At 29.6% G+C, this 24,455-nt stretch overlaps 2 protein-coding genes and 1 long non-coding RNA gene across 3 annotated transcripts in view; 2 read left to right on the top strand and 1 right to left on the bottom strand.

Annotated features, from left to right (window-relative positions):
• AstA-R1 (allatostatin A receptor 1) overlaps positions 1-15,921 on the top strand; it is a 42,996-nt gene extending 27,075 nt beyond the window's left edge. The window contains exon 5 of the mRNA XM_089073755.1: positions 15,805-15,921. The gene's annotated coding sequence lies outside the window, so the exon portion shown is untranslated. The remainder of the gene's footprint in view (positions 1-15,804) is intronic.
• Positions 2,651-3,592, bottom strand: LOC148937335 (uncharacterized). Its single transcript, XR_016138510.1, has 2 exons — positions 2,978-3,592; positions 2,651-2,874 (listed from the first exon to the last, which is right to left on the bottom strand). It is a non-coding gene; the product is annotated as an uncharacterized LOC148937335 (long non-coding RNA).
• LOC105429945 (trehalase) overlaps positions 8,037-24,455 on the top strand; it is a 28,483-nt gene continuing 12,064 nt past the window's right edge. The window contains exons 1-4 of the mRNA XM_089073750.1: positions 8,037-8,905; positions 15,805-15,921; positions 23,045-23,346; positions 24,149-24,327. Of these exons, the coding sequence (XP_088929876.1) occupies positions 8,799-8,905; positions 15,805-15,921; positions 23,045-23,346; positions 24,149-24,327 (705 nt within the window). The 5' untranslated portion in view covers positions 8,037-8,798. The remainder of the gene's footprint in view (positions 8,906-15,804; positions 15,922-23,044; positions 23,347-24,148; positions 24,328-24,455) is intronic.

Genomic DNA, 24,455 nt, shown 5'->3' with positions numbered 1-24,455 from the left:
TTGCACTTTGGCGAAAATTTTTCGACATGAAATGCATACACTTGAATAAATAAGTATCATTAAAAAAATAATCCGTAAATCATGAAAAAAAATATTATTTATGATTTCGACTTCCACCATCGCTTTGATTTCTTATTTCAAATATAGCGAGATAGTTGCTTTGGTAATTAGCTCGTCACTTTAATACAATGCCTACAAATCATTAATCATAGGAATTGATTAATTGCGCGATTGACAATAGCTAATCGTTAATCGCGTGATCGCAATTCAAAGGGCAAAACACGCAAGCGGTTGGAGAGCCGTAACTTTATATGCGCAAGGGCGCGCCACAAAATGAAATTGTAAAAAAACCAAGGACCGTGCCAACCGATTTGTTACCGTTCCAAAATGTGTGATGCTTTATGAGTTTTCAAAGTGTATTCGGCCAAATATTCTATTCCTAGCACCTCATATCAAAGTAGATGAATGAATTATTGACATATTTTGTAGGTTTGTTTTGTAGATGTGTTACCTAAAATAACAATGCTCGTACACATGATATGTAATAAAAATATGCATACAATACAAATATATAAAAAATCAAAAGATAAAGTCAGTTAAAAGCCAATCACTCGAGATACGGAAAATCAATAACGAATGACAAGTCTGAATACGTGGAACGAGATTAAGCATGCTGCATTGGGGTTTTTGTTAAATAGAAACTCACTTCGATTCGAGTTTATAACTTCGTAACTATATTTTGCTCTGCTTACATTTTCTTGCGAGTGATTTTACAATCGACAAAAACTCAGAGCAGAGCCTTTTTTCACAACGCCATTTTAACTAACATATTGACATAGAACGCGCAAAGATAAAATAATTTGAATCTTAACAACATGCAAATTCTACATTGGTGAATTGTTGTAACTCGGTTATAATTCTTATAACTCGATAATTCTGAAGCTATTTTACATTATCAACAGTTTTATATATTTTAAATATTTTTTTACTCCAATTAATATTCCTGAAATTATATTGTGATGATATGATTAGTCTGTGAATATAAGAATACGAAGAAAATAATAAGAAATACATAATTCCAATAACAGCATATGAGAAAAAAAATTAATATTTTTACGGATATTATCCATGTCATTATACATTATTGAATGCCAACATTTCATAACCATTGCAGTTCACTTCATCAGGAGCAGTCTGATATTGTACGTAATGTATTTATAGGTTCATATTATTTTATATAAATAAATAAATATATATATACATATATATGTATATATAACATGTATGTATATAAAACATATATTAATGCATTATGGAAAAGCTATGTTTAATACAAATATTATATATTAAAAATATATTCCTTCTGTTGTTGTTTATATATTTTTTATAAATCTTTAAACAATTAATAAGTTTTCTAAAAGATAAATTTATAAAAAAATAAATTTTCTTTGTAAAATTTTGTTCTATTCTTCTTTCGGTGCATAATAAAACAAAAACAAAAAAATGTACAATAATACTGTTTTATATATCAAAATATTTTCTACATGTTGCTAGAATCTTATAATTTTTTTAATTTTTGAACTAGAAATCCTTCCTTTTAAATTAAAATTTTAACTTTACTTACTTTAATTTTAGGATTTATAGATTTTAAGGGATCGTAATAGAGGTTTATTTTATATAAATTGAGCTTTCACTTTGTGTGTCCGAAATAAACAAAAAATACACAACAAATAATAAACAAACAATTTTTTTTTTTTTAAAGAAGAGTTTTTAGTTATTTTCAAGACAATTTCGTGATTTTAAATGGGCGCTGTAGAAATCATACAATATCATATAATATTAGAAAAGGTTATTCTGCTTGATCAAAGTATCAAAACAAATGTAAAAATTTTAAATGTCAAAGGTAAGAGAAAAGTTTCGATTCGGAATAGAATCAGTTTTAAAAGAATTTTAGGAAAAATCAATCAAATTTTTTTTAACGTTTTTAAAAGTTTTCAGTGTAAAAATATCATAAGAGATGCCAATAGAATAGAGTTCGTGTGAAAATTTCATACAAATCTTTCTAATGGAAACACGTGTCGCTCTCTGCTTGCCACGTTGCTCGATTTATAACCGCATCCCTTATTCACTGAGCATCCCGACCATCTTACTTGGCAAACGCATTTTCGAAAACTTGGCTCGACACTTGGAACGCGAACAACGATGTGATTTTTCGCACTCGTTTGAAAACATTCTGAAATTTTAACGAGCTAGTTGGGACATTTATACGCTTAAAGGGGATATTGATTGGGCGCTTCTTGACGTGTCTTTCGGTATCGACGTTAATTATTTACATACTGATTATTCGACTCTTGACCTTTCATTTACGATTCACGATTCGTTTATGCTCGCACGGATACATTTCGGCTAATTATGAAAGTGGAAGAGGCAGAGAGATAATCCTAGAACTAGTCGGAATTACCCGACGCTGACACTGTGTTCGTACAAATCAATATGTACCAGAGTTGTAATTATTATCCAAGAGAAGAGAGAGATTTCTGTGATTTTCGTGACAGAGAAAGAGAAAGAGAGAGAGAGAGAGAGAGAGAGAGAGAGAGAGAGAGAGAGAGAGAATGTGGGCGGATATTCTAGAAATAATTAAATAAACAGATTTATCACGTCTATTTTATTTTGTCGCAACGTAGAAATTAACGTAGAAATTTTTAGCTACAGTTTTAAATGTTAAACTCAAGATCGACAGAAATAAATCGATTTAATCGTAGTCGGAAGCTGAGAGCATTCGTCCCTAAGTGCTCTCCGACTTCTTCGTCACTTATTGCCCCATCCTTTTGTCTTTCACTTGCGACCAGTTTTACTTGGCGGCAGTCATTAAGCCTGTAAAGTAGTTCTGCGCTACATACAAGCGTACATTTAATCGTTATATATATATATATATATATATATCTTATTCTACAAGAGTCGGTTATGTTATACTCACGTTCCAGTTACGTTCTGGTCGGAACGTTCGTCAACCACTTAAGGCCACGCTCGAGTTTCAGCTGCCATTATACATTTGTATTTACTTCGTACATTTAAGTATGTTAATTATTTCGCCGAGCAAAACAGCGCTCGCAACGCTGCTGAATTTATTTATCCTCACTCTTGAGTACGCTTATTTATGCTTACATTCCCCGCATTTACCTCGCAAAACCTCTTCTCCTTCTCCTTTTCCTTGCGAATATAGATAATGGAAGGTAGTTAGACCGTATTTTAAAGCGCTCGATACGTGCGAATGGGAAATGCGCGAATAATATAATAAGATGTCGGCGTTGTTTATCGAGAATTGCACGTAAATGTTGACGCCGCACGCGTCTCATTATTTTGACGCGACATCTTTACGCGCGATGACGCTATACGTAGGTAGGCCTCGGCTTCTCCGAGAGAGCTTTTAAGCAAATATATATACGGAGAGCTTGCGGAAGCATTAACGGTGATTAGTGGCCAATATCCAGCGTGCCCTAAATTTGCTGTAGCACGGAGCAGTGCGCCACGATATCGCCCCAGAGCCAGCTAACACGGTCCCGTTCTATTTTGCAACGATGGCGTCCTTCAATTTTATTTATCAGATTCTCAATCATTTTCCTATACGATCTCGATATTGATGAAAAGAGAGAAAAAAAGAGACAGAAAAAAGATAAATGCGCTTGATGTTAACAATACTAAACGCGCTTGTACGCGTGTTTTCACATTTTCATTTAGTGCCATTTAGTTCCATTTATTTGTGAAATATATTGAGAGCTGAAATTGTGAAATTAGAAAACTGTCAAAACGATTAAAAAACAGTGAATACGAGCTTTGACAGCATTTTACATCACGAAGTACGTGATATGTTGATATAATAACATATTTTCTAACGCATTTTTATAAGTTTGTTTAATCTGACTGTAAAAGATCTTAATTAGGAAGGAGAGATAGGATAAAAAAGAAAATAGAATTTTTCTATTTATTCGCCGAAAAATAAACTTTGTTATCGTCTTCGTGAAAAAAACGTCACGCGTATAAAATGTAAGAGGTTAAACTAATTGCAAAGAACTTTTTAAAAACAATTTTGTTAAATATTTTTGTTACTTTGTTCGTGGAACTTATCCGTTTCTTGTTACAACTTACTATGCTAATTAGACTAATAAAAGTATGATAGCTAGTCGGTGCTCGCATATCGCAAATACAAATACAAATAAGTTATAATCTAGTAATCCATATTCAATTGGCCTGCTTAGAATATGTGAATATCATTAGCATTATACATTTAACATTTTAAATAAATAAAAAAGAGTAATAGTTGTTTTCAGCTAAAAATAAATAAGAAGATTAAAAAAAAAGAAAAAGAGACATTTTGATAATTTTATTAGATAATTTTATTAGATAATTTTATTCACTTGAGCTTAATAAATAAAAAGAAGGGATTAAATGTAAGTATTATAAAACTACAAAATACACTATAAAGAGATGAAATAAAATTACGATTAGATATTTTAATAAATGCGAGACTTGCATAAATTTGAAATTATAAACAAAAAAGATAATATAATATTGTTTAAATCAATAAATAAGAAGAAGAGTATAAAGAAAAATAACTTAGAAGAAGAAATGAAATCAGAAATAAATATTTTGATAAATGCAAGACGCAAGTAGTAAGCAAATTAGTATACAATTTAGAATTCTAATCAGTTAAAATAGACAAACAACAAATACTCATTTCACTTAACAATTAAGAGGAAGAAATTAAAAGCGGAAGGAATGTATGAAAAAAAAAAAGAAATAAAATCAGGAGCAGATATTTTGAAAAACCAGATATAAAAAAAAATTTGTAAAAAAATATAAATGAAATGCGATTTTATCGCCGTTAAAATTGCTTCTTTTGACATTAGAAAAACCAAAGAATTATTTAACCATTCAGTGAATACCAAGTACATTCGGACCCAATCTCTGCCAAATGTCAATCGTTCGCATCTCCCCCTTTGTTCTGCCCTTCACTTTCTCGACTAGCTTTCCAGCCAGGCAGGATGGGGAGAAAGGGATGAAACAAACGACGATTGACGCTTTGACAGTTGACATTCAACAGAGATGGGTCCCAAATGATGGACCCGATATCCGCCGGGCGAGGGTCAATTTGGTTCCCTATATATTTGTATGCTGTATGTCACGAACGGAAAGTGGCCTTGGCGCCAGAAATATTATGGGTGACCGCGAATGAAGTTTGCTTTCCTTCCTTTTCGCCCTTTTTCTTCCGAATAATTTTACAAACTCACTCTTTAACCCCTCACCCTTATAAATGCTTACGTTCGCCGTCATTCGATTCTGTAATCGGAGACGTAGTCACCCGTCGACCTTTCTAAGCGAATGTGAAGAATGTCGCGCAAAAGAGCTTCGCACGTTTATTATTGATACATGCGACAATTAATTATATATGTAAAAAAATGTTTACAAAGAAAATGTTTATTACGAAATATTTGCGAACGGGCATTATTTGTATCGCGACGCGATACCACTTGACAAGAATGAGTACGTAGTGATATGTACATGATGTTACAGGATGTATGATACGCGTATATAGTACACGTGTGTTAGCCGTGCGTAGGGGTTCGTGAAGATAAAGCTTACATTGAATCACCGTATCTATTTCGCATTTTCATAAACAGGTTATTTCGCATAATTATTTCACGCTGTATCTTGTTATCTACCCCTTGAATTTATGAAACTTTGGTGTAACAGCTGCTAATTAGATATTGCATTTATACTTCCTTCTTCCTCCGTTTGATGATATGAATAACAAATGTCCTGCAGATTCAAAAGATAAATTTTTCACGATGAGTCTACAAATGTAGTAAATAACAAAAAGCAATATTCATTTTCTTATTACATGACTTATCTTTTTATTATGTATTTGAAAGTAGAGAGTTAAAAATTAAATCTACAAAAACTTTGTAAATCTAGAAAATATTAAAAAGGTTTCCTTGTATATATAAAAGTTCCAATTTACAAAAATATTTTTCGACAGAAGTGAAACTATAGAAATAATTGCGAAATGTTTTTTGTAATTAATAAAAATATAAAAATTTATACATTGACACATTATAATTAAAAAAAAAATTACATACGGATATTATATCTCTCGAGAAAATAAAAAAAAGACTATTAGAACATCGAGAGTTCGATCACAGAGCTCTAATTTCGAATTAATGTATTTACAGATTTGATGTTTTACCCTCTCCCCCCTTCCACAGACAAAGTTTTGCTATTTCTTTTGCTCAAAAGCAAGAGTGGCAACGCTACTAAAATTGCACAAGTTTAGTATTCCTGAAAAAGAAAGTTCAATGAATAAAAGCACTGCATTTCATTATAAAGTTACCAACGAATACGACTACTGCAGATTGCATTACATGGTATTATATATATTTTTTAGTATTAGTAGTATACGGTAGTATATTGGTAGAATATGCTATAATGCGACGAAAAAAAAAAAAAAATCATGATCCTCGTGTGAAAAGAACCATTTCCAATTAACTTTTTTATTCAACCGCTCTCCATCCTCTCGATCTCGTCGGTCTTCTCAATATATGAGTGTATTCCCAAGAGTACAGAGGGCCTATCGAGATTCTCTCTCTCGCTGTATTTCAATAATATATATTCTATAACGTTGAAATCTCTTTTAAATTAAAGAATTGACCCTCTTCAGGTCTGAAACATTTAATGTCTTTCAATTATTCATAAGGATAAGTATATCTTTAAAAAGAAATTTTTTTTTACATATTTTGACACAATGAACTAAAATACATATGTCAAGTTACTACAGTTAAGTTACTGTATACACAAATTAAAATTTATAACCAACTGAAAGAAATCATAGGCCACTTGGAAGCAGGATTTTAAGTGCTAAATTCTTCTATATGAGATAAATTCATATAATTGTATCACTAACCACTATTTTTAGCAGATTTACAACTTTTCTATAACAATTCGATAATTCAAATTTTTGATATCGATTAAAAATCCTATTTATTATCCCCCGCTCCCACTGGAAAATACATATTGCGAAAAATTCCAAGGTTCATCACAAGGATCGCTCGCTCTTGGGACAGGCATCTTATTAGATCTTATTAGATCACAGAGGCTATCATAATATTTAGATAAATAATCGTTTTTTTAGGCCGATGTGATAATTGAAATTAAAATTTACACACACACACACACACACACACACACACACACACACACACACACACACACACACACACACACACACACACACACACATATTGTATACATTGTATATATTGTATATGTTATTTATTTATATTATTTTATATATATTGTTTACTTTAATATTAATTATAAGATAAAATTGATAGTTTCTTTACAAAGATCCAAACATTATATTAATTATATACTTATTTCCTTGCTTAGAATTAATTATAAATTAAAAATTGTTCAAAGAATTGTTCAGTTATTATTCATATATTTACAAAAAAAAAACAATATGATTTGTTTTTTAATTAATTCATACAAATAAATCAATAGATATCTATTAAATATAAATCATTTTTAAATAAAAATGTTATATATTATTAAAATACATAAAAAAATATTATAAAAAATATATATAGAAAAAATTATTTTTATAATTATTTTTATCATCAAATATAATAAACATATTTTAAATAAACAACTTTTTAAAAGTTATTTCTTCTATTCTTTTTCGTTTTGAGCGTTAAATTCCTCTTTAACGTATATCTGGCAAATTTGTAAAAAACAAATCTAATAAATTTAATTTAGGCAAATTATATTATTATATATTATTATTTAACAAAAAATAATTATAATTCGATATCATAAAAATTTGAAATTCTTAAAGAAACATAATTATTATTTTTGTTTAAATAAGCCTTATTACAATAGTTCGTTGAAATATTTTTTCCAGTTTACTACTGAAATACTTATTTTTAGTACAACAACAACATTTACAATTATAAATATTTTTTTATATTATATTTTTTCAATTCTAATAAGTGTATATTGCATTTATTCATTAGAGTACACTCGAGCAATACTTTTATCTTATCTAAAATACACATTCTTATGATTTGTAGAGTTATGCCGATGATTTCTGTTATGAAGATAAATTTATTGGCAGAGTTCAATTTATTAACAGAGAGGATTTTCGCATTTTTTCGAGACTTACGCGTAAAAGACATTTTAACGCCGTGATAAATTAAATTTCTTTTAAATAATACTACGATATTATCTTAATCGCGATCGTACCGTTTTTCCTTTCCTTGAGCCGCATTTATTTCGGCCTCGTTAACGACTTATCTTTCTCTGGATAAATTCTAGGTAGAACGATGGTAGCACACGACGGTAGCGCGCGCTTTTCTTCCCGAAATTTGCATAGCGCGCACGTAGCGTCGCCGCGTAATCAACCGGCCGGCCGGCCGGGGGGGAAGTCACCCATCCGCCTTTACCGAACGGCGTTATCGGCAAACTCGGCGGTATCTACATGCGACGCAGATATAACCGATCAGCCTAGCGCGCGCTTGGTTATAGCGGTCGAGATCCGGGGGGCAGGAACTTGACCGATTTTTCGCCAACGTCACGATCAGACCCGCGCGCTCACTCGCTCGCCCGTTCATCCGATCCGCTTTCACGAGACGCGTGGCTCGTCTCGATCGTCTCTCCCGTGATCGCGCACGCGATCGATGTTCACGATTCATTGAGTGTCAAGTTAAGTTCCGTGTCAGTCAAGTCATCGATACGAGAGAGGAATGTCCGCCGCGATTTTGCCGATGATCTCCCTCGCGATCGCCTTGGGCGACGCGGCTTCGATCGTCAACCGCGCCTCTTCTTCCGGGCCAGAGGATCTCTGCGATAGGTGAGTGAAAGTATTCGATGCCGAATGAGAATTTTCGGGACAAACGAACATCGGAGGAAATATCGTCTCTTCCTTGTTTCATCCGAGACTTGTAGACTTCCCGGGCTGAAGCTTCGATTTGTTTGCTCAATCGATCGCCTCATCGGTTTATATTGATTTTTTTCGAAAATAAAACATATTACACCTTTCCTTGCTATTCTATTTTTTACGAGTTTAAAGAGATTTTTCGATCTCTCTCTCTCTCTCTCTCTATATATCGCTTCGTGTTTATTTTTTTTTGTTGACACTTTTGACAACAAGAGTCCAGAAAAAGATTTACATAGAAAATATAATAGATAAACGAATTCGGTAAATATATGAATGAGGAAGTTATCTTGGTATTTATTCAAAAGTGTCCAATCTCGCGAATCTGAACAATTTTTTACAAATTTTTCTTCTTTGCTGAATTTTAATAATCTCAAAAGAGAAAACGGCGCTCTATTGGCAACTATTGTTTTGAATCTTGATATTTCTGAGAACGATAAAACAATGAGAATTTAGCACAAGCCCGTGCAAAATGATCTCGATACCGTTGAAGTTTATGGAGTTACTTGGACTATTTTAACAATCCTTCGTCATTTGACAGTCTGGTTATTCACGGTATGTGAGACTTTCGCCATTGTCTCGAGAAGACACAATTATACTTCACGTTGGAATACTTATCATACATTACGAGAGATAACTTTTTAATGAACGTTTGTATACAAGTCTCTAATATCTTTTCGTACTTTTTACAACGCCAGTTAAAATAAGTTATGTTATTCTTTATCTTATCAGATAAATTTTGATAATATGGATAGAAGAATATTTAAATAGCTGCTGCGAGCTTTATTAATTGTTGTCATTTATTAGTTATGGAATAATTTAACTATCCTCTAAGTTTCTCAAAGATTAGTATAAGCCGTGGAAATCTAAGAAGTTACAAATTCTATTAATTGATTAGTCTCTTCTTAGATTCTGTATAATAATATAAAATTAATTATAACATTTGCAATAATAAATAATTAATAAACATAAATTAAAAAAGATCATATCAAAAAGTAGAATAAATTCCTAAAATAAAGTTAATTGTATAAAATAAATAGAAGAAATCCATATTTTTTTATACTAAAAATATTATAAGAAACTTGTTAACTAAATTGTAATAAATATGGAAAGTGGATTTATATCGTTTTTCTAACTTTCATCTTGAAACTCGATCGTGCTGCATTACAATTATATAGTTCTGAAGTTTTTCTCCTTTCGTAGTGTTACTTTATTCATCAAACTCTAAACAAAATAAAATAATCGTATTCTATAATTTTAATATAACTTTCTAAACATTCTAGGATAAAATTTCTTAAATTAACAATAACAATTAAATTATAAGTGATTAAACACTTTAAGACGTAAAATGTGAATTAACTATTTATTTTAAAATACAAATGTTTTTACCATAACATTTATCTATCGCAAAAGTAACGAAACCTACATTTTCTTTATTCTAAGAAATATATATAGCTTTTACAGCACAAGTATACTGAATACTATTTCTTATATGTATATGTATATGTATATGTATTTTATATGTATATGTATTTTAACCTATTCTTGCCTTATCTATCTTTAACTTTTCGTAATCATAAAGTCTCTCTCTCTCTCTCTCTCTCTCTCTCTCTCTCTCGCGCGCGCGCGCGCGCGCGCGTGCGCGCGTGTTTTCTATCTAACGAATAAAACCGTCTCGAAAAATTAGCGAACCATGATAACGGCTTATCTGCTAGTAACTTGATAACATTCGTGCATTCTCACTTGTTAAACCTACATCATACTCGTCACTTGGTCGATTCTAACTATCGCTAAAACCGCAAATGAAAGTTATTTGTTTACTTTTTTTCTATTAGACGAAACTTTTTGCGTATAGTTTCGCTGATAATTTATAATTTATGATAATATAATTTGTTATTGGCATTTTGTTTTTTATATTATCATATCAATTGACTACAGTTTATAGTTTCTTTGTAGATATTATACTAAACAGTCTACATGAACTTGATTAGGTCTACATGGATTTAGTTACGAATGAGTGCGGATGTGTGAGAGATAGCGAGCGGATAAAACGATAAATATTATTTGATAAGGAGGGAATTGAAGGTTTAAAAAACGAAAAGCGGAGAGATAAGAGCGAATAGAAATAGAGTAAGTAAAGGCAGAGAGGAATAAAGAAAAGCGAGAGATAGAAGGTTTTTTAGTACAAGTACAAAGAAATAAAATTATGACGGCAAAAGAGGTAGGTAAAATAGAAAGTATAAGTAAGACAAGAAAATTAAAGGAAGAAAAATAGAGAAAAATAGGGTTAGAGAAGAAGGAAAAGGGAGAAAGTAAAAGAATCAGCTTTAGATTAGGATGTGAAAGAGAATATAAGGACGAAATAGAAGATAAAATAAAAAGAGAGTTATGCGAGCAGATAGAGAGAGAAGTTAAAAAGCTAAAAGAGAGATAGAAAGATATATAGGGAATACTTAGAGGAGATAAGGGTAAAAGAGGAATTATGGGTAGAGAGAATAAAGAATATAGAGGATAGATTAGAGGCTTTAGAAAAGAAGATTGAAAGGGCAGCAGAAGAAAAAGAAGGAACCGAGAAAAGCGAGAAAGAGGTTAGGGAAGGAAAAGGAGAGGCTAATTATGTAGGGGCTAGAGGCAGTATTATAGTAGATTATATATTTGTGAGCGAAAAAATGGAAAAAAATTAGAAAATTTTAAGATAAGCGAAAGAGTGAGCTCAGATTCACAAAATCCTAGAACAGGATAAAGAAAGAAGAAGAAAAAAAGGGAAAAGGAATAAGACAAGAATAAAGAGGAGAGGGACATCATTCATCGAGACAAAAATGCAACAAGAAAGTTTACTGAAAGGAAAGAAGAATTATATAAAGCAGATGAGAAGAAGAAAAAGGAAGATGACAATGAAAGGATTGCGAAAAGGAATGAAGGGGATAATAATGTAATGTATGAAAGAAGAGCTGGAAAGACTGGAAGAGCTATGAAAGTGATAAGACAGGTTTTGGCAAGATAGGAAATTTACAAGAAAAAATAGAGAAAGAAGACGACCTACAGGGAATGAAGACAGGGAAAGATAAGTAGAGAGAGATATTTATAGAAGAAAGAACATGGAGAATCTAATTTATGAGAAAACAAAAAGAAAAAGGAAGAAAAGCAGCTGAAGAAATTAAGGAGGGAAGATGAAGTTTTTTTGGATATAAATAAACTAGAAGAAAAGGAGAGGAAGCAGAGCAGGAAATGGAATAAATACAGGAAAATAAAGAGAACGCAGCATGGAGCATCTGGAAGAAGGAGAGGTGAGTCAAGAAGAAGATAGAGCGGAGAACATAGGAACAGAGCAACAGGAAGAGGAGCAAAGGCAATGGGAGGAAATTAAGATAGTAAAGGGCGAGATATAAAATATAAGGGAACAGGAACAGAATAGAGAGAAGTAGAATATTTAAGAATGGTGTAGTTAATTAGTTAGTATAGGCAAAGTTTATTATTTTGTTATCTTGTTATTACAGTCAGGTTGTTTTTTGTATATATAGGTTGGTATGTATGTAGGAATATCGCGAAGGTATGAAGAATGTGTTAAATATAAATGTAAATCTCCTTTTTTAGTTGTAAATGCTAGAAGTGCATAAAATAAGTTCTATTCTATTACAATCTACATAATAAAATTATACAATAACTATAATAGAAAATATTGAAAATAATTTTTGAAAATATGCATTTTATAAATATAGTCTTTTAATATAATAACACAATAATAATAACACAAGAATTCTCTGGTCTCAAAAACTTCGTTTGACGTTTAATTAAATATCGTCAGATTGCATTTTGTATACAGATGAATAATTCAAAATCGATCAACATTAACAAAATCAATCTTTTGCCTCATCAATCTTTCACTCGAAAAATAAGATTCAATGAGAAAACAGAGATGTGAGTTTTTTTTTTTTGACCATGTCAAAACTAAATACAAAGTTTTTCCGATTCATGAAAGTTTTATACTCGTAATGGAAATTTTTTCTTCGCATGAGGAATCGAGGAGGAAAACGTGAAGCCGTCCGTTAATGGTGTTTCATCCCTTGGCGAAGAAAACATTCGAGAAGTCTCTTTCCGCTCCGTTTACAAGAAGTGCGAATTACGAATTTATGATTTGCAATTTCTTATATATTTTGCAACTCCTTAGAGAGAACTCTCGACTCTCGATTCTTTAATCCGCTAAAATTGTGCGATGCGCAACCGTGGATTGACACGTCGCCATTCAATTCGTTGGAAGATTCAGCACATATGACATTTTGAAGTATATTGATAAGATTCATCTTTGATGATTATTTACGTGAATCACATAAAAGTAAATAGAGATAAATGAGATTAACATTTGCAAAAATAATCGACCATTTTAGAAAGGATGAAAGAAGGATGAAAGAGCATTTCATACTTTTGATTGCGCAATTTTGTTTAAGCAATTACTGCAGATAACTTTCAATTTTGAAGATTTTCTCATTCCCATTTTAATTCGCCAAGTTTCTGATACGCAGCTGTGGATACACGTCATCGTACCAAATTCATTGGGAAATTGAGCACACATGATAGATTTAAGGCGCGCGTACTACTTATTGATAAGATTTATTTTTGATAATTAAAGATCATATGAATCATTTAAAGGGAAATAGGAGCGGACGGTACTTTCGCAGAAATTATCGACAATTTTGTATGTGATAAAAAAAAAACAGAATATTTTATATTCTCGTTTATTTTAGGTGATTATTGCGGATAAATTAAGAATAAAGCGGGTTAGCACAGTAAATGCATCGATAAATAACCGGTTAAAAAATATCGTTCGATAAGTCAACTTTTTTAATTAGAGACACTTTGGAAATATCTAGAAAGTATTTATACAGGGTAAATTAAACGCTGTTTATCTTCTAATGATCTAAAGTACAACAAAGATATGGCCATTATTCCTTGTTTCTTTCTTCTATATGAATATACATTAATAAACAGAGTGAGTGATTGTTTAAATGTCTCTCCATTTTTCTTGTCTCTTAAAGAACATTATTATGTCTAGATTTGTGATCTTACGTCTTTGTTCAAGACGTTCAATTTTTATTGAGAACTTTTTTCTCGGATAGTAAATTTTTAAAGAAGGATTATCCAATAAATTTTATTATTCCTCGTGTTTTTTGTAGCTTTAGTTTTCTCGATCAAAGAACCGGTTAAAAGAAGTTCGAGAAATGAAAAATAGAGCACAATCTTCCGTCATGTATTAATGATTTCTTGTTATAAATAAAGATAAAGTATTCACTATATTTCAAATGCTTTCGCATTTGCCAGAAAACAATAAGCAATGAATCTGCAAGTAACTTCCTATTCCGCTTGCGAAATATGTCACTTTCTTACTTGATTTTATGGCCCGTCGGTTTCAGAAAGCGGAGATTTGTGTTGCGTCGACATCGACGTCGACGTGGCTGTCGTGGAAAAATAACAGTCTCGTCCAAGTTTCACTTAAAGTTGTCATCTCGCTTGAAATTGTTGAGACAAGGCCCTTGGTCATCGTTGGAAAATATCGACATTTGGTACCTTAAGATAAAGCAGTTGATTGAGAAAGTTTTCTAAAGAAGAGAGTGTAAGAATAGTCTAGATCTAACGGATAACTTTTTAACTACAAATAATATTGCAATGCAAATTTCAATTCTATCTTTCTTCAGTGAAAACTCGTTGGATATTACTCTAAATTTATCATTTCCGTTGAATTAATATTTTAAAATGTGTAGATAAAAATTTCTGTAGTTAAAAATTTCTGCTCTTACATTTATTTTTATCTACTTTTATCAATTTAAAACAAACTAGTGAACAAAATGCACCTATCTTTGTGTGTATGTGTGTGTTCGTATAATATTCTTTAACAAAATATATATATATATATATATATATTTTTTTTAAAGAATATTATATATATATTATATTATATATATTATATATATTATATTATATATATTATATATATTATATATTATATATTTTAAAGAATATATATATATATATATATATATATCTCAAGTTTGATTTTATTTTGAAGAATATTACACATTTTGTAAAATAAAATAAATGCTAATGTCCTCTTTTTTGTATTCTATTATTCGTACGGTAATTAAATATTATGATAAAATTACATTTTGTAAAATTTCAAAATAAAAAGTAAATTCGAATTTTGTGCTTTAAGATTTTTAATTATTTTACAATTAGCTTGACATTTAATTTTGCAAAGACCATGTGCACTTGTTTAAGTATGCTGTCCGTACGGACGGCAAATACAGAGCACATGAATTCATTAAAGTATTATTTTCAACGTGGCATACAATATGAGTAAAATCCTATATTGTGCACACCGCATTTTTGAAAAGCTTATTATTATTATTTGCTCATTCCTTTGAGCTTAATTGATCAAAAGCTTTTGTTTTCCCGATGCTAAAGGTTATCTCGCAATTATTTGTACCTTGAAATAAATTATCTGTTGTGCATATGACGTAACGATTGTTTCATATTAATCTATTATCTGTCTTGTACTATTTTTTTCAATAACGACCGTTTTGACTTGCCACGAAATCCACAATTGTATTGACATAGTTGCATTAAATGCAACATTATTGTATATATTTGGCAAAATCCGTTAATTTAAAGTTACCCATCTGTCGAACGCACTGCGTCACGTACTACAAACAACGCCGTGCGCAAACAAACGTAGAATTAATCATTTTTATCTAATTGACAGGGTTTGTTAATTACAGTTTTTTTGTTTACGTTACGTCTCTCACTTTCGTATTGATTTTCAGTCAAGTTTACTGCGATGGACCGCTGTTGCATACGGTGCAGCTCTCTGGAATTTTTAACGATAGCAAAACCTTCGTGGACCTTTACCAGCTTCATGATCCAGATGTAACCATAAAGAAGTAAGTTGGGACCGTAACTTATAGAAAAATTTAGGCAGTAAGATTAAGCGGTAAAAAAAATTGAACCAGTTACATTTGATTATTCGTCTTAAATCGAGAGATAATCGTTTGTAATTGATTAATTTTCTTATTACTTAAGGCTTATTGTTTAAATTTTTCTATGTGCCACGGCTCTTAATATCCATTATAGAAAAGTAAAGTGGACGAAAAATAACAAATTTAATAATAAATTTAATATCTTTCTTTTTTAAATAATAAAATAAAAAATTTCTCTCTTTCTCTCTCTCTCTCTCTCTCTCTCTTTCTCTTTTCGCGACATCTCAGTCTAATTCTCTTATGAATTTTATATTATTACGAGAAATAAACTTTCCTTTTGCGCTTTTGAAACATCTTGTGCAATTTAAAGTAACTTAAAGTGATAAAAAGTTGTTGAAATAAGATAAATAATCTCTCGAAGTATCTGCGTGTACATAAGAGATATACAAACATGTACTATATATAAGATTATCTAAAGTCACTATATATTTTAATGAAAAGGTAAATTTTTAAATAAAAATTTTAATAAAACATATGAATAAATAAATTTTTACAAATTACATAAATAATTTATTCCAAAAAGATCTTATAAAAAAACACAGATTTAATAGTTCTTTTTCATATGTAATTTATTAATACTTTCACTTGAGATTTCAAATCTTTGTGTAACTAAAGATTTATAAAATTTTCTGGCAAAATTTTCTTTGACATTTCTGTATTTTATTTCTTTGTTGATAAATTAAAAGAAATGATTTTTCTGTAATTATAAAAATTATAATTCTTAAGAAAAATAATAATAAATGTAAAAATAATTTATACATATCTTAAACACACACATTTATATCATGAAAGCGAATCAACATTATATATATTTTTATGTATTACTAAGTAAAAACTATCTATATATATTAAATACTTTACTCTACAATGCTTCTATTGTTTAAATGGCGCTATTATTTCTAAAGCAGAAAGTAAATCTCAAACAACAGGGCATTATATTTTAATATGTTTTTATCGACAAAGAGAGAGAAGGATAAATTCCATAGTATAAATGAATTTTAAAATGGTCCTTTCTTCTTTCCTTCTCCTGTTAATTTATTCCTAAAGTGTCGAAAATAATTGGAACGTGAATGTAACATACTTTTTCCTATAATATTAAAATAATCTTAAAAGCTAAAGAACGACAAAAAATAATCTAGATAATTGAAAAGAAAAGATATAAAGTATCAATAACAAATCTCGATACGATACTATATGTACGCAGAAAAAAATTAGTCTTAAATCAAGAAAAATATTTTCATATATAAGCAAGAATATTATAATTTTCTTAAAAATTTTAATCTTGATTTGATTGAATTTATATTGATGTGGAAGTATTACTTTTATTTAATTCAAAATTAAAAATCTTTTACATGAAGATTATAACAATTTTGCTTATATATGAGAACGTTGATTCTTGATTTAACCAAAGAAGTATCGAAAGTGTCTCCCCCTCCCGCTTTTAATGAGCTTCGAGCTTGTTAAATATGGACAAAAATAAGAGACACATATTTTTTTTTTATCTGCGTTCTCGAACATTAAGGGGGTGAAACCACTCCTTGAAAAAAATCGATTTTTTTTCCTGAAGTAAATATCGTCCAAATCGTTAAAGATATCAAGCAAAAGTTTTGCGGCTGCAAGTGTACTTTACAACAACTTATTAGAATTTTTTAAAAATGTTATATTTTTGAACCTCCCCATCCCCTCCCAATTTCAAAAAATGTTTAAATTTTTATAAGGACATGAATTCAAGAGCATTTTAGGCTGAATACAACGATATATAATAAAGTTATTTTTCGAAATCGCATTTTTGGAAAATGAGCGAGAAATACTTCTATATACATGCTCCATACGTATTCATCTCATATCGCGTTGAATGCGCGGGACAAAGATGAATATAATGCAGTTTGTCAGTACTGTATCAGTGCAATAATTATTGAAATAAGAATTTTTTTATAATATAATAATAATAATAATAATAATAATGAGAATATAATAATAATAATAATAATAATAATAATAATAATAATAATAATAATAATGAGAATATAATAATAATAATAATAATAATAATAATAATAATAATAATAATAATAATGAGAATATAATAATAATAATGATGATGATGATGATGATGATGATGATGATGATGATGATGATGATGATGATGATAGCAGGTTTTGTTAAACGGAAGTCAAATATTTTTAATGAGATATTAGAAAACGTACGAAACACTGGATATTTAATATTTGAATATTTAAAAACAAGTTACAAATAAAGAAATGATTGTAAAATATGAGTTATTTAATTTTATAAAATATTTATATTTTATTATATTAATTTTATAATATTTATTTAATTTTGGTCGTACGGCAGCTATCGCAATGCTTACGGTAGCTATTGCAATGCTTACGGTAGCTATTGCAATGTTATATTTTATTGATCAACATTTATGTTTCGTGTCGTAATGTTTTATTATCGCAACGCTACGCAAGAAATATATTTGCTAAGGCATAGCTTTATTTGCATATATTATTTACATGAGCATTATTTGCATTAGTATAAAACATTAGTATAAAAGAATGCAAATCGCAGCGAATTTGCAGTTTTATAATTAATTTCATTCTCTAAAGTATTATCAATTGATACAAGTAAGAGATACGAGCTTAATAAATGAATATGTACTTAATGAATATGTACTTAAAAGAAAAGTTATGAAAGTTTTATTGCTGTTTATATTTTTATACATTTTTTATTTTATAAATTCTTTAAGTTGAAATTATAGTTATTTATTTTAATTAACTTAAGAATTTTTTAATCAACAATTTATTAATTTTGATAATATTTTTTAAAGATTTTTAGATATAATAATACATAATCTATATATTATACAAGATTATTAATTCTTCTTGTTCAACAAATTTTTTGTAAAATAATCAGTTATTACAAAGATACATTAAATTCATTATTAAATTAGCTATTTAAATAAGTAATTATTTAAATAATTAACATAAAATGGAAGAGGAAGAATCATTGGATTTCAAACCGCATTTGATATATCAGATGCAGAAAAAGTAGAACTCACGACGAAGAAAATTACCCATACAATGTAAAAAAATGTTATGTAACGCCGATAATATCTCGGTAAAATATATAAAGAAAAGCCGTTGAATTTTGAAGAAGTAGTAAGACAAATTCAAGAAGAATTGAAGGAGTGAAACAAAGGTTTTGAAATTTTTTTATCAAAATTTCACCCGCTACTTATGTAAACAATATATGCAAATAAAACTACTCTCTTCACAAATCTATTTCTTGCGTAGAGTTGTGATAATAAGATATTATGAAATATAAATGTTGCTCAATAAAATATATTTATAACATTGCAATAGCTACCGTAAGCACTGCAATAACTGCCGTACGACCAATATTAAATGAACGATATTTTATAAAAATAATCATTTCTTTATTTGTAACTTGTTTTTAATTGTCCACGGTACTGCATGCATTCTTTGATCATCAAAAATATTTGAGTATTGTTTAATGAATCCACTATCATTATTAAGATTATGATTATGCTTATGATTATTATTAATAAAAGGAAAGAGAGGCCACTGAACAAACAAAAATAAAATAACGTGACAAAAACAAATTCGAATAAACATACAACAATATTTATTGAAGGTGACACTGTTAATTATTGTAAAAACAATAATCACCTTCAATATAAATTTGATATTGTACGTTTCGGTTTTCTGGGGGCTTCTTCAGCAATTTTTCTTAACAAAAACGATAAAAAACGAAGGGAAATTTTAAATGCATAAAAACTTATGCGTCTGACTATTAATTCTTAATTTCATTCTTATTATTATATTTTTCACATTTTTATAATATTTTATCTATTTGCGCTTGAATCTAAATGTGTGTTCTATAATTTCATCGAACCAGTTTTTATGCACTTACAATTCCCCTCCGCAAAGCCGAAATGGACAATATCAAATTTATATTGAGAGTAACTCTGCTAATTGTTATTTTTACAATAAATATTGTTTATTCGAATTTGTTTTTATCACGTCACTTTGTTTTCGCTTGTTCACTGGCCTCTCTTTCCTCTTGTTAATTTATATGAGCTGTCTGATACAATTTTGCTCTGATGATGATGATTATTATTATTATGACAAAAAATATTTGAAAAGTATAAAAAAAGTATTAAAAAGCTTTTATTTCAATAATTATTGTTGCACTGATATTGTACTGACGAATTGCGTCATATTCACCTTTAACATTGTCCCGCGCAGCCAACGCGATATGAGACGAAAACGTATGGAGCGGGTATATAAAGGTATTTCTCGCTTATTTCTCAAAAATGATTTCGGAAAATGACTTTATTATATACCATTGTATTCAGCATAAAATGCTCTTAAATTCATGTCCTTATAAAAATTAAAAAATTTTTTTAAATTAGGGGGAGTGGGTAGGGAGGCTCAAAAATATAATATTTTAAAAAAATTCTAATAAATCATTGTAAAATACACTTGCAGCCGCAAAACTTTTGCTTAAAATTTTTCTTGATATCTTTAACGATTTGGACGATATTTACTTAGGAAGAAAAAAAACTGATTTTTTTCAAGGGATGGTTTTACCCTCTTAACATTCGAGAATGCAGATAAAAGAAAATATGTGTCTCTTATTTTTATCCATATTTTAACATACTCGAAGTTCATTAAAATGGGAGGGGGGATACTTTCCTTGTAAGACTATATTTTTCTGTAGAATATAAACAAAAATATTATCTTTTCAAAATAATTTTAGTTTTAAATTGAACAAAAATAATACTTGCATCAATATAATACTTGCATCAATATAAATTTTATCAAATCAAGATTAAAATTTTTAAGAAAATTATAATATTCTTAATTATATATGAGAATGTTTAACTTGATTTAAGACTAATTTTTTTTTTATATATATTAATCAACATAATTTTAATAAATAAATTTATTATTTATTTTTTTTATATTATTTATATTATTTTTTATATCATTTTTATATTTAAAAATTGCTCTTTTTTCTTACTTTTTCACTTCTTCTTCTCTTTCTCATTCTTTTTCGTCTTAGGGTCAAATTACAAGATTCTTTGCTTTTAGGATTACAAAGTGAGGTTATGTAATGTAATAATAGAATCATTCAAACATATTTACATAATTTTGATGTTTTCGAGATTCGAGAGTAATTTTGCGCACATTTGGCTTTCGATCTTCCGGTCATAACACACGTCGTTTGGATTGGAAGAGCACAAGGGTGTCGTTTTAGGTCTGCCTCGGATGGAGGGTAATCAAATTTCGCGGTCGCCCGTATGAAGGGGATCTTAATCGCGTCAACAGCAGCTGAGAGCAAATACGTAGCTTCACTCCCTAAAAGCAAACTTGCACACGTATATTTGTTATCAGTAGAATTTTTGCCAATTAAATCGAACGACATTGATACTTTTACTCGACATACGATATCATAAATTATTAATGTCGTTGCTGATGAAAAATCTTTTATTCCTATAAACTTAATTGTCAATTAAAGGTAACGTGAAAAAAAATTCCGATTAACTTAAGCGGTGAAATAATATATGCAATATTTTGTTAACGTAGATAGAATTATTAATCACGCTCTGTTCGTAAATCAAGCATAATGAATTATGCATTTAGAAATTTTGCCATAAGCAATTTTGTCGGTTGAATTAATTATCAATTAATTTTATTAATTAACTCGCGCTATTTTCACAGAAATTATAATGAAATAATATCTAAAGCAATCCCTATGCAAAATACGCAATTTATCTTGTCATAATATTTCGCGCTATTTCGTGAATAACTTTAGACTTTACACGTGTACATATATTTATGAAAAGATGTCGACAGATGGATACAACGATCGTTCGAGTTCTTTAATGGACTGCTGTCGCAAATATAAACTGCCGTCGACCACCCTTGCACATGGACACCATATCCGTGTTAAATCGTTTCCTGCGTAGGAGTATTTATGATTTCTGTTTTACGACATCCCAGTTACGTTCGTTTTCATTCGATTTAACCTACGAAGTAGTTTTCTTCTTCTCGTGTAGGATTACGCTCACTCATAAGATCGAACCTTGTGACTTCAACTTGATTGTGATAACGGAGTAATGAATAGAGTTTCGTACTAGGATTATATTTAGTGTATTGTCTGGAATTACTTAGATTCGCATCTGTTTCTGCAGATGTATTACTTAATCCTATAATTTCATAGTAATTTGCACACTCGCTTCATATTGCGCAAAAGAATCGTCGTTTTCGTAAAAAAAGCTGAATAAATATTGATTGAAGGAAAAAAATATATAAAGCAATAATTCCCAGTTATTTACTTTGCATTACTTATGATAAGAGTAATAATAAAATTTAGAATATTAAACTGACGGTATCAAAAATATCTGTTATCGTGAACTGTTATCACATAAATTTTCCATCGCAAGATAACATTAATAAAGCGATACATGATAATATTATATGAAATGCGTAAAAAATAAGAACAAAAACTGGCATGAAGTTTAAAAATAATAAATTAAAAAATAAATTTAAAAAATCTCAAAGTAATAAATAGCTGTTTCAAAATAATAAATTTTTGTTATTAAATTTATTAAATCTTTATTTTCTGTTCTAAGCCTATTTTAAACAACTTATAAATTATGTCACAATTTAAAATAGAATTCTAAACGTATGCGCGCGCACGCGCGAAAAAAGAACAGAGTACATATATACATTTTTACATATAAAAATATTTAAATACATTTACATAAATATATTTACAATAAAATACATATAAAAATTATAAACAAAATTGCACTTAAAAATATGCGTAAAATACGCGGTTTATATGTTACAATTTATACTATTAAGATAATACTTTTCTATTTGACTGTACAAAACTTTTTTAAAAACAAATCCAGAGAAATGTAAATCCAGAGAATGAGAGAGAAAAGAAGCGTAGTGCATCAGAGCTAATTTGATTTGGTTTGCGTTAGCTTTAACGCTTTGATGAAGGCTACCAACAACTCTCCTAATCGCACGAAGATAGCTGCGTTCGTCGCAGAAAACTTTGCCATGCAGGATGAACTAGATAATTCAACGTTACCGGACTGGAAGGAAAATCCCACCATTCTAAAATTCATACAGGATCCTCAGTTTCGCGAATGGGCGAAACGTTTGAACTACATCTGGAAAACGCTGGCGAGGAAGATAAATGGAGATTTGGTGGTCAATCCGCAACGGCACAGTTTAATTTACGTGAACAATACTTTCGTTATTCCCGGAGGGCGATTTAAAGGTGATTGTCTGCGTGCGAAATTTTTGCTGTTTAATTTTTTTTAAATCAATGTGACTTGTATAAATATTCAGTTCAGTATAAAACGTTTCAGTTTGCCAAGTGAAATGAATATGTAGCTAATCCAGAATTATGTAAATTACTCTTAAAAATATCCTTACTATCGAGCAAAAAGAATTTTTAAGTAGATCTGTAAGTAGTAAATTTTATTTCGTCTTTTTATATTCTTGAGTTTGTAACTTTTCCCTTAAATTCTATACATAAAAATCTCGTGCTTCGTGAGCTCTAAGTAGAATTACGTTTGCAGAAACTTCTTTATTCTTGATGGTGGTAATGTTGACATTTTTGCGACTGCTTGCCTATTTTTATGTGTTTGCCACTAGAAGTCGTTACGTACTTTTATGTGCTTACGCTGTTAAAAAGAAGCGATCATAATTTTTATGATATTTGTTATAACGTAAATTTTATAGATCTTTCCTTTGTAGAAAACTAAACAGTTAAAAAATTATTCCGGGGAACATTTATTAATTATTTTATTATTATTATTATTATTATTATTATTATATTATTTTATTAATTATTTTTTTTATTAATTTATTCTTAAGAGCTTCATTGTAATTATAAAACGAATATATTATCTGTCCATTTATTACTTGTGCTCTTAAAGTTTTGATTTTACATTATGTCAGACATTATGTGTGGTTGCTTCCGAGTAATATGAAACAAACTAAAAAAGTTCAATATTGTGGGAAATGAACAGAGAAGAAGAATTTGCGAAATACAAGATCCAATTCTTTTGCTACAGAGTTTTATTACTGGGACAGCTATTGGATAATCGAAGGACTGTTGTTATGTGACATGCCCGTCACCGTTAAAGGAATGATCGAAAATTTTCTCTCTATGGTGGAGAGATACGGTTTCGTACCGAATGGTGGTAGAGTTTATTACTTATCGCGAAGCCAACCGCCCCTGTTGATACCGATGGTACGTATTCCTAGTAGCAGAGGATGAGCATGTTTCTAGTTTTGTCTCAGAGTCGATTTTGTAGCTTATGTAGAGATTCTGTCAATATCGAATATATCTGTCTTCGAGCTATGTCTTGAAAAAACTCA

Source organism: Pogonomyrmex barbatus, unplaced genomic scaffold, assembly GCF_055798465.1.
Source record: "Pogonomyrmex barbatus isolate J1 unplaced genomic scaffold, ASM5579846v1 scaffold15, whole genome shotgun sequence".
Classification (NCBI taxonomy): Eukaryota; Metazoa; Arthropoda; class Insecta; order Hymenoptera; family Formicidae; genus Pogonomyrmex; species Pogonomyrmex barbatus.
This window is presented reverse-complemented; position numbering and strand designations above follow the sequence as displayed.